Below are 12105 nucleotides of genomic sequence, written 5' to 3' on the forward strand. Positions count from 1 at the left end.
TGTCATTTAGAGCCTGTTCTCATTCCTGTACGGCCCTAACTAACTATGCCATTTAGAGCCTGTTCTCATTCCTGTACTGCCCTAACTAACTATATCATTTAGAGCCTGTTCTCATTCCTGTACGGCCCTAGCCGACCGTGTCATTTAGAGCCTGTTCTCATTCCTGTATGGCCCTAACTAACTATGCCATTTAGAGCCTGTTCTCATTCCTGTACGGCCCTAGCCGACCGTATCATTTAGAGCCTGTTCTCATTCCTGTACGGCCCTAGCCAACCGTGTCATTTAGAGCCTGTTCTCATTCCTGTACGGCCCTAGCCAACCGTGTCATTTAGAGCCTGTTCTCATTCCTGTACGGCCCTAGCCGACCGTGTCATTTAGAGCCTGTTCTCAATACCTCTGTAGATGTTTATTACTGTGCAGCCCTGACCCTTTAACAGCTGTTGATTCCTAAAACCAACCATTCAACTCTGGCTCTGTTATGCCTGTTGTGTTTCCTATGCAGGTCCCCGGACTTCCATGATGAGGTGAAGATCAAGCTGCCGGCCTCTCTGACTGACCACCACCATGTCCTGTTCACCTTCTACCATGTCAGCTGCCAGCAGAAACAGAACACCCCCCTGGAAACCCCTGTGGGATACACGGTAACCACTGTGGACACGCGTGGAAATGCACATGCATGTACACACACATGTGCGCACACTATGCACAATGATATCTGCATGTGCACGTGCATGACACACACACACACACACACACACACACACACACGTGTATAAACGTTAACATGCCTTTATTGTTTTTCAGGCCCTAATCATGTTTTTCTCGCCTTCCTCAGTGGATCCCCATGCTTCAGAATGGACGCCTGCGTACAGGAAGCTTCTGTCTGCCGGTGTCTCTAGAGAAACCTCCCCAGTCCTACTCTGTTCTCTCCCCTGACGTTCCTCTACCAGGGATGAAATGGGTGGATAACCACAGAGGGGTGTTCAACGTTGAAGTGACATCCGTTTCCACCGTCCACACACAGGTATAGCCCATCACAACTGTACTTTTCACGGCATAGCGAAACATTTGTATTTGTTCGATACTAGAATATGAAAACCCGGTGTGGTCCTAGAATTGTTGGTACTTTCGGGACTTCTGTCAAATGTCTCAAGTCCTTTATTGATTTGAGAGAGGATCAAGTCTATCAGCACAGCTGATGTCCCTAGCTCTAGTCTGTCCTGGGGAACCACTGAACTCACTGGGAGTCTGGACTGTATCATGTTCAAATCTCTCTCATATTGACTCTAGTCTGGCCTGAGGAACCACTGGGAGTCTGGACTGTATCATGTTAGCTCCTCTCTCATACTGACTCTAGTCTGTCCTGAGGAACCACTGGGAGTCTGGACTGTATCATGTTAGCTCCTCTCTCATACTGACTCTAGTCTGTCCTGAGGAACCACTGGGAGTCTGGACTGTATCATGTTAGCTCCTCTCTCATACTGACTCTAGTCTGTCCTGAGGAACCACTGGGAGTCTGGACTGTATCATGTTAGCTCCTCTCTCATACTGACTTCTAGTCTGTCCTGAGGAACCACTGGGAGTCTGGACTGTATCATGTTAGCTCCTCTCTCATACTGACTCTAGTCTGTCCTGAGGAACCACTGGGAGTCTGGACTGTATCATGTTAGCTCCTCTCTCATACTGACTCTAGTCTGTCCTGAGGAACCACTGGGAGTCTGGACTGTATCATGTTAGCTCCTCTCTCATACTGACTTCTAGTCTGTCCTGAGGAACCACTGGGAGTCTGGACTGTATCATGTTAGCTCCTCTCTCATACTGACTTCTAGTCTGTCCTGAGGAACCACTGGTCCTGAGGAACCACTGGGAGTCTGGACTGTATCATGTTAGCTCCTCTCTCATACTGACTTCTAGTCTGTCCTGAGGAACCACTGGGAGTCTGGACTGTATCATGTTAGCTCCTCTCTCATACTGACTTCTAGTCTGTCCTGGGGAACCACTGAACTCACTGGGAGTCTGGACTGTATCATGTTAGCTCATCTCTCATACTGACTTCTAGTCTGTCCTGAGGAACCACTGGGAGTCTGGACTGTATCATGTTAGCTCCTCTCTCATACTGACTTCTAGTCTGTCCTGAGGAACCACTGGGAGTCTGGACTGTATCATGTTAGCTCCTCTCTCATACTGACTTCTAGTCTGTCCTGAGGAACCACTGGGAGTCTGGACTGTATCATGTTAGCTCCTCTCTCATACTGACTTCTAGTCTGTCCTGAGGAACCACTGGGAGTCTGGACTGTATCATGTTAGCTCCTCTCTCATACTGACTTCTAGTATGTCCTGAGGAACCACTGGGAGTCTGGACTGTATCATGTTAGCTCCTCTCTCATACTGACTCTAGTCTGTCCTGAGGAACCACTGGGAGTCTGGACTGTATCATGTTAGCTCCTCTCTCATACTGACTTCTAGTATGTCCTGAGGAACCACTGGGAGTCTGGACTGTATCATGTTAGCTCCTCTCTCATACTGACTTCTAGTATGTCCTGAGGAACCACTGGGAGTCTGGACTGTATCATGTTAGCTCCTCTCTCATACTGACTTCTAGTATGTCCTGAGGAACCACTGGGAGTCTGGACTGTATCATGTTAGCTCCTCTCTCATACTGACTTCTAGTATGTCCTGAGGAACCACTGGGAGTCTGGACTGTATCATGTTAGTTAACACACTTGAATAATGCAACACGTCATGTGGAAATGTTGAAACCGTTCATTACTGTAAGCAAAACAAACTATACAGCTGAAACATTAGTTTCCTTCCCTAGTACCTTGTTTGTGATGATATACGAACCATAATGCAAAAATATGACTGATTTCAAAGTTAATTGTCATCAAATACATTACATTCACTTTATCTTCCCCCACCTCACGTCTCTCCCAGTCAAGACCTTATTTGCTCAAGCCTGGAGCTGACTGTGTGTGACAATGATGTCATGGGGCTTAAAGAGACGGTGCACACTTTTATAAAAGAGATTGTTCTTCTATTCAAATTTTATTGACCAGTGCAATAAAATGAGTCCCAAATGGAGATAGACGCTGTTTTTCAGTCTCTCGGTCCCTGCTTTGATGCACCTGTACTGACCTCGCCTTCTGGATGATAGCGGGGTGAACAGGCAGTGGCTCGGGTGGTTGTTGTCCTTGATGATCTTTATGGCTTTCCTGTGACATCGGGTGGTCTAGGTGTCCTGGAGGGCAGGTAGTTTGCCCCAGGTGATGCGTTGTGCAGACCTCACTACCCTCTGGAGAGCCTTACGGTTGTGGGCGGAGCAGTTGCCGTACCAGGCGGTGATACAGCCCGACAGGATGCTCTCGATTGTGCATCTGTAGAAGTTTGTGAGTGCTTTTGGTGACAAGCCAAATTTCTTCAGCCTCCTGAGGTTGAAGAGGCGCTGCTGCGCTTTCTTCACAACGCTGTCTGTGTGTGTGGGCCAATTCAGTTTGTCCGTGATGTGTACGCCGAGGAACTTAACTTATTACCCTCTCCACTACTGTCCCATCGATGTGGATAGGGGGGTGCTCCTTCTGCTGTTTTCTGAAGTCCACAATCATCTCCTTTGTTGACATTGAGTAAGAGGTTTTCCTGACACCACACTCCGAGGGCCCTCACCTCCTCCCTGTAGGCCGTCTCGTCGTTGTTGGTAATCAAGCCTACCACTGTAGTGTTGTCCGCAAACTTGATGATTGAGTTGGAGGCGTGCATGGCCACGCAGTCATGGGTGAACAGGGAGTACAGGAGAGGGCTCAGAACGCACCCTTGTGGGGCACCAGTGTTGAGGATCAGTGGGGTGGAGATGTTGTTTACCTACCCTCACCACCTGGGGGCGGCCCGTCAGGAAGTCCAGTACCCAGTTGCACAGGGCGGGGTCGAGACCCAGGGTCTCGAGCTTGATAACGAGTTTGGAGGGTACTATGGTGTTAAATGCTGAGAAGTAGTCGATGAACAGCATTCTATTCTTAAATGTTTTCCTCACGTAGGCTGCAGTGAAGGAGAGTCCGCAGGTTTTGGTTGTGGGCCGTGTCAGTGGCACTGTATTGTCCTCAAAGCGGGGAAAAAAGTTATTTAGTCTGCCTGGGAGCAAGACATCCTGGTCCGTGACGGGGCTGGTTTTCTTTTTGTAATCCGTGATTGACTGTAGACCCAGCCACATACCTCTTGTGTATGAGCCGTTGAATTGTGACTCTACTTTGTCTATACTGACGCTTAGCTTGTTTGATTGCCTTTCGGAGGGAATAACTACACTGTTTGTATGCGGTCATGTTTCCGGTCACCTTGCCCTGGTTAAAAGCAGTGGTTTGCGCTTTCAGTTTCACGCGAATGCTGCCATCAATCCACGGTTTCTGGTTTGGGAATGTTTTAATCATTGCTATGGGAACGACATCAATGCACTTTCTCATTAACTCGCTCACCGAATCAGCGTATTCGTCAATGTTGTTGTTGTTGGACGCAATGCGGAACATATCCCAGTCCGCGTGATCGAAGCAGTCTTGAAGCGTGGAATCAGATTGGTCGGACCAGCGTTGAACAGACCTGAGCGCGGGAGCTTCTTGTTATAGTTTCTGTCTGTAGGCAGGGAGCAACAAAATATTGTGAATAGACCTAGACTACATCTTGATTTACCCAGTTTATCTATAGATTTACCATTCTATTAATATGGTGATGTATGGTGATGGCATCGAGTATGGTGGTACTAAACCTGTTATCAGTGTACACGTATAGAGGGCTGCTATGGTGACTGTATCAACACCACACCTGCAGTCATGACTGCAGTAAAATTCTATGAGACGGTAATGTCGTCTTATGCACTCAGGCAATGTTAGTAGTACCCAACTCGCTAACGATCATCAGTTTGCTAATGGCCTGGTACTCGGGGCTATATTGTCCCTCAACACTCTAATCACATCAGACTTATCGTTGAAACAGTGTCCTGGTTTTAATACCATTTACTCCCTTCCTCCTGATCAATTTGAAGAAAAGGTTGAAACTGAGTGGAAAACATGGTCATTGTGGATGTTGTTTCAAAGCCAAGCTCTTTCTAAGCTGAGGATGAATTGAAATCACCCATATGCATATTAGAGTTTATGCATAGGCCTATATACACTACATGGCCAAAAGTATATGGACAGCTGCTCATCGAACATCTCATTCCAAAATCATGGGCATCATGGGTCCCCCCTTTGCTGCTATAAGTCTCCACTCTTCTAGGAAGGCTTTCCACTAGATGTTGGAACATTGCTGCAGAAATTTGCTTCAGTTCAGTCACGAGCTTAGTCAGGTCGGGTACTGATGTAGGCCGATTAGGTCTGGCTGGCAGTCGGCATTCCAATTAATCCCAAATGTGTTAGATGAGGTTGAGGTCAGGGCTTTGTGCAGATCAGTCAAGTTCTTCCACACCGATCTCGACAAACCATATCTGTATGGACCTCTCTTTGTGCATGGGGCATTGTCATGCTGAAACAGGAAAGTAACTTGTTACAAAGTTGGAAGCACAGAATTGTCTAGAATGTCATTGTATACTGTAGTGTTAAGATTTCCCTTCACTGGAACTAAGGGGCCTGAACCATGAAAAACAACCCCACACCATTATTCCTCCTCCACCAAACTTTACAGTTGGCACTATGCATTCGGGCAGGTATCGTCCTCCTGGCATCTGCCAAACCCAGATTTGTCCATCGGGCTGCCAGATGGTGAAGTGTGATTCGTCACTCCAGAGAATGCGTTTCCACTGCTCCAGAGTCCAATGGCGGAGAGCTTTACACCACTCCAGCCAACGCTTGGCGTTGAGCATGGTGATCTTAGGATTGTGTGCGGCTGCTCGGCCATGGGAACCCATTTCATGAAGCTCCTGACGAACAGTTCTTGTGCTGACGTTGCTTCCAGAGGCAGTTTGGAACTCGCTAGTGAGTGTTGCAACTGAGGACAGATTTTTACGCGCTACGTGTTTCAGTACTTGGTGGTCCTGTTCTGTGCTCATGTGTGACCTACCACTTCGCGACTGAGCCGTTGTTGCTCCTAGACGTTTCCACATCACAATAACAGCACTTACAGTTGACCGGGCAGCTCTAGCAGGGCAGAAATTTGAACTAACTTGTTGGAAAGGTGACATCCTGTGATGGTGCTACGCTAAAAGTCACTGAGCTCTTCAGTACGGACAATTCTACTGCCAGTGTTTTTCTATGGAGATTGATTCGCTGTATGCGCAAATGTATACAGCTGTCCGCAACGGGTGTGGCTGAAAAAGCCGAATCCACTAATTTGAACAATTCAGATTTAGCGTACAATTATAGTGAATTTGTATTTGGTTTTGAATAGCCTAGTAAAATGAGTTATATACAATTTCAAATCATAATTAATGTGAAGACACATGACCTTTTTAAGCTACAGAAGATCTCACCGCCGTGAATTTCTTTCTCCTTCATTCCATTCTCCAGCGTGCAGAGGGGCTGTCAACAGATTCATGACGTATGCTTTGTTGTGAAGACATGTTACTGTTGACGTTTCATTTGGTTTCCCAAATGAAGCACTGGGTAGCTGCAGGAACAAGGTTGGAGAGCCTATGGCAGAATATCCCCTGTCACTGCAGTGAAATTACCAGAGCAGCCTACCAACATGAGTGAAAAATGTACCGGGGGGGGAAAGTGGGTTGCATTCGCTATTCCGGTGCATATGGATGATGTGTTTTTTGTCTTGCCCCTGTTCTTGCCCATTTGATAGTGGGCCATTCTAAATCTAATGCTAACCTCTCACCATTACAATAACAGGGGAGGTTAGTATTTTTTTTTCTCACTCATCATTTTGTTCACGATTCATTCATGATTATTTGTAATCCTGGTAACATCCACAATGTAAGTGTTTAGAAACACACTCTATTCTTAATTACAGTAATTCAGACTCTAAAATTACATGCATTATTTACCATTTAATTTCTACTGGGCACAAAGTAGCAGCAAATGTATCCAACAAATGTGTAGAGTCACAAGCTTGATGTAGGGGGGTAGTAGTGGGGAAGGGGGACTGGGTTGAAGAGGGTGAGTGTTTTCCCAGCAGCTTAGCCTGGTGCTAATGTGGTCATAAATCACTTGGTCTATGTGGATGAGACTGAGCTGGGCTCAACTACTGTAGTCTCTATACGTGGGCTGGAACCACAGAGCACACAGTTATAGCACTTTCATTGTGTAGTGGGAGCTCACATTTATTTCCCTTCTATTGAAGCTTGGCTTTCTTTGTGTCCTTTCATTCCTCTCTTCCTTTTCCTCCCTCCCTCCCTCCCTCCCTCCCTCCCTCCCTCCCTCCCTCCTCCCCTCCCTCCCTCCCTCCCTCCCTCCCTCCCTCCCTCCCTCCCTCCCTCCCTCCCTCCCTCCCTCTCGCTCTCCTACCTCCTTCCACCAGGACCAGTACCTGGATAAGTTCTTTGCGTTGGTGCATGCCCTGGACGAGCACATGTTCCCTGTGCGGATTGGAGACGTGCGCATCATGGAGAATAACCTGGAGGCGGAGCTAAAGTCCAGCATCGCAGCACTAAACTCCTCCCAGCTGGAGCCCATTGTCCGATTCCTCCACCTCCTATTGGACAAGCTGGTGGTGCTGGTGGTGCGGCCGCCCGTCATCGCAGGACAGATAGGTTTACTATCCCCTTTAACCTAAGCCTAGTGTAACCTAAGCCTAGCTGTACAACTTAGGCCTTGTGTGAACTATAATATAACCCTCCATTTAATTCCAAAAAATAACATTAAAAGGAAAGAAATGTAACCCCCTCAACTGTGTTTGTAACCCTACCACTACGTATTCTAAACTACTAAACAGCAAGGGATTGCTGCCACTGACTGAACTGTCTCTTACTACGATGTACTGTACCGTCTAGTCCTAAGTATGTGTGTTCCTGTCTGTCTTTGTGTGTCTATAGTGAATCTGGGCCAGGCCTCGTTTGAGGTGATGGCATCCATAGTGAATCGGCTCCACAAGTACCTAGACACCAGTCAGGACATGCACGGCAGAAACAGTCTGCTCTCCTCTTATATATACTACGTCTTCAGACTGCCCAACATGGACCCCAACTTCCCCTCACCAGGTACACTGTCTGGTCTTGTTTACGTTCGATCTTTTTTACTTCTGTTAAATTCATTACATCCAGGTCATAAAGACCATTGGCTACGTCAGGCGACTTTAGGAAAATAGCGTTTATCAGGAGCAGCAAGTGTCCTCACCCTCAGTTCCTGACTTCCATTGTTTTGTTCCATGTGTGTTTTTGTCTCAGGTCCTGGAGGGCTGGGTGGTTCAGTCCACTATGCCACCATGGCCAGGTCAGCCCAGCGACCTGCTAGCCTAAACCTCAACCGCTCCCGTAGCCTTAGCAACAGTAACCCGGACATCTCCGGAACACCCACGTCCCCTGACGACGAGGTCCGCTCCATCATCGGTAGTAAGGTAAGAGACACCCCACAGACCAGACCTCTGGCATACATTATGTTCTGTTTGTCAGTACTTTTGGGGCACAGTTAGTCCTCCGCATCTGTGGTTTAGACCTCTACTTTCAATGAGAGAATAATCTATTCTGAATGATACTGTATGGAGAGCAATATTTAGGGGTAGTAGGGTTCCAGACCATTTAGTCGCATTTTGCAACCCTTTGTCTTGGCTGTGGAGTAAAATGTTTAATTGATTGCACTGGTGCAATCTGCACAATTCTACCTGGTCACCTCAATTCACCATTTTTGTGCTGATAAAACCATGATTTGATCAAACAGGAAAGTGCGTTATCCTCATGATTCCTGTAATGAAACCGCCGAGCCTGTTTTGCTTGGGCCGGTTGCTATAGACCAAATGAGCGAGTCCCTCACACTCACCCCGAAAAATGCGTTCTGATTGGGTAACATTTCCAAATGCAATTGTATAAAAAAACACAACTTTAGAAGCAACTGCTGTTCAAGAGAGGAGGGTCTCAGCTTTCTGTAGGTATAATTTTGTTTTCTCAGCTCTCAATATTGAGCTCAAAGCACAATGCTTTGCAATCGAGGTATCTGATATGGCTTTGAAATAGTGCGCTATTATACCAAGGGTCACTACCGATGCAACCTTTGTAAAAGAATTTAGGATTTTAAATTTAATGTTCGATTAATTAATGGCTACTAGCGGTATATTTAGAGTTAGCGATTTAGATAATGTTTTTTGAGTTTCCACTTTCTCAGATGGTGAAATAGCACAAATTGAAGTAAACCTGTATGTAATATTAGTGCACATAAAGATGAAGGTAAATTCATGGAGCCCTATTTTGACAGTAAAATATAACATAAAAGGGGTTATTCTCAACCCAAAAATCATGACAATCACTGGATTAGGCTGCATATCAAAGAATCTTGTCCAAGCAGGAATACATGATTCATGTTCGATGAAAATGTATATATTGAATATCATCTCAGTAGTCTGACTACATAAAACACTGTGAAAGACATTCTTTGATGACTACTCCTTTTTTTTCCCATTGCGTGATGCTGCTGAAAAATATTTTTGGGTGCGACCAAATCATGGGCTCGTGTCAACAACTGAAAAAGTTAATGGCAGCAGTAACACCAGGGGAAAACGTTAGTCTGGAGCCCCATGTAGCCAAGTGTATTGCAGATTAACTTTGTAAATGAGTTACAAACATGGACTTCTTTCACTTGTTGATTCGGTACCCTGATCAAATGACTTGTTGATTCGGTACCCCGATCAAATGACTTGTTGATTCGGTACCCCGATCAAATGACCTGTTGATTCGGTACCCGATCAAATGACCTGTTGATTCGGTACCCCGATCAAATGACCTGTTGATTCGGTACCCCGATCAAATGACTTGTTGATTCGGTACCCCGATCAAATGACTTGTTGATTCGGTACCCCGATCAAATGACTTGTTGATTCGGTACCCCGATCAAATGACTTGTTGATTCGGTACCCCGATCAAATGACTTGTTGATTCGGTACCCCGATCAAATGACTTGTTGATTCGGTACCCCAAAAGTACTTGACAGATGAGTGAGTGATGGACACTCCTGTCTTTCTGAATGGTCTGGTCTAATGTGATGCTTGGGATGGATGCTGGCCCATAGAAATAAAATTACCACCCATCGTGGCACATAGACTTGAATGGGGATACATGCTCTAGTCATTACTTTAATTATATTTCTATGGTTTCCCCTGTCTGATGAATGATGATACTAAACCAGCCCTCTCTTTTCTTTGAACCGAGGGAGGGGTGCAGATTGTCATGATGGGATATGCTATCTAATCTGTTCATGCATTGCTGTTTTTGTGAATCAGGGAGTTGTAAATGCAATGATTAGGGATCTTTAACAAGCTAACTATATTATTCCTCATTGCTGCTTACGGTTCAACCCTCTTAACCTTTAAACCTCTATGCTGTTCTCTCCTCCCCTGTGCTGCTCCGTCCTCTCGCTCGTTGTTCCCTTGCTCCTGCCTGCCCTGTGCCCTTTGACCTGCGACCCTCTGACCTCTCAGGGTCTAGACCGCTCCAACTCCTGGGTGCACACCATGGGGTGTAAGAGCACCCCCTGGGGATCCAGCCCTGTCTCTGATACTGACACCATGCAGGTGCTTCAACAACAACAGAACCTACCCTCTTTAACCCCAACCTCCACCACCCCTCACACCCTACCCTTCTAAACCTCCACCACCACTCACACCCTACCCTTCTAAACCTCCACCACCCCTCACACCCTACCCTTCTAAACCTCCACCACCCCTCACACCCTACCCTTCTAAACCTCCACCACCCCTCACACCCTACCCTTCTAAACCTCCACCACCCCATACACACCCTACCCTTCTAAACCTCCACCACCACCACCCCCTGCCCTTCTTAACCCCAACCTCTACCACCCCCTGACACCCTAACCCTTCTAAACCTCCACCACCCCTGACACCCTACCCTTCTAAACCTCCACCACCCCTGACACCCTACCCTTCTAAACCTCCACCACCCCTCACACCCTACCCTTCTAAACCTCCACCACCCCTCGCACCCTGCCCTTCTTAACGCCAACCTCCACCACCTCTCACCCAACCCTGTTTAACCCCAACCTCCACCACCCCTCACCCCCTACCCTTCTTAACGCCAACCTCCACCACCCCTCACATCCTACCCTTCTAAACCTCCACCACCCCTCACACCCTACCCTTCTAAACCTCCACCACCCCTCGCACCCTGCCCTTCTTAACCCCAACATCCACCACCCGTCATCATCTACCCTTCTTAACCCCCAACATCCACCACCCCTCACCCCCTACCCTCGTTAACCCCAACCTCCACCTACCCTTCTTAACCCCCAACATAAACCCCCCTCACTCCCTACCCTCTTTAACCCCAACCTCCACCTACCCTTCTTAACCCCCAACATAAACCACCCCTCGCTCCCTACCTTTCTTAACCACCACTCACCTACATAAACCACCCCTCGCTCCCTACCTTTCTTAACCACCACTCACCTACATGCACCACCAGACTTAGGAAGTCACAGCTGCCTCCATGAACCCTTAACCGCCATCTTTAGTTCTCTCACTTGTCACCTTTCTAGTTTTTACCTCTGTCCAGTTGGTTGGAGAAGAACAATCTATGCCCACTCTGAAGTTGTAGAGTTGTCAGTAACCGTTTGAAGTCATGTCAAACAAGTGCACAGGGCTGCCCCTCATTTCTCTTCACCCTGTAACACCCCCAGTACAGGAGAGGTGTTGCAGTGAACCTCTAGCCAAAACTCACCTCTACATGTCTCAATTTAAAACTATTTTTCTTTTCTCATACTTGCCTTTTTTGTATTTTTTATTTAATTGGCGGTTCAGAGGCTAGCACCACTAACTTAATTTCCAAGTTTTCATTTGCTGACTTCACCCTCTCATTCCCTGTCCTGTTTCCTCTTCCTAACCATGATCATTTGAACCCATGCATGACCTCCTGCTGCTATTAATCTCATTCACCACGTGGGTTCACCATGATGTGGGATACTGCTGCATGTGGTGGTGTGTTGGGTGGGTTTGGGAGTGTGTGTGTGTGGTTGTCTGTCT

The 12105-nt window shown here is 47.0% G+C and overlaps 1 protein-coding gene across 18 annotated transcripts in view; it reads left to right on the top strand.

Annotated features, from left to right (window-relative positions):
- The window catches only part of dock7 (dedicator of cytokinesis 7), a 64774-nt gene that overhangs the window by 29660 nt on the left and 23009 nt on the right, over positions 1 to 12105 (top strand). For 11 of the 18 annotated variants that reach the window (XM_042322379.1, XM_024422316.2, XM_042322376.1 and 8 more), the window contains exons 17-22: positions 503 to 641; positions 836 to 1024; positions 7441 to 7672; positions 7955 to 8119; positions 8306 to 8475; positions 10546 to 10638. In XM_042322379.1, the coding sequence (XP_042178313.1) occupies positions 503 to 641; positions 836 to 1024; positions 7441 to 7672; positions 7955 to 8119; positions 8306 to 8475; positions 10546 to 10638 (988 nt within the window). The remainder of the gene's footprint in view (positions 1 to 502; positions 642 to 835; positions 1025 to 7440; positions 7673 to 7954; positions 8120 to 8305; positions 8476 to 10545; positions 10639 to 12105) is intronic. The other 7 variants (XM_042322382.1, XM_042322385.1, XM_042322389.1 and 4 more) reach the window with 1 other exon arrangement.

The sequence above is a fragment of the Oncorhynchus tshawytscha genome, linkage group LG05 (assembly GCF_018296145.1).
Source record: "Oncorhynchus tshawytscha isolate Ot180627B linkage group LG05, Otsh_v2.0, whole genome shotgun sequence".
NCBI classification, from domain to species: Eukaryota; Metazoa; Chordata; class Actinopteri; order Salmoniformes; family Salmonidae; genus Oncorhynchus; species Oncorhynchus tshawytscha.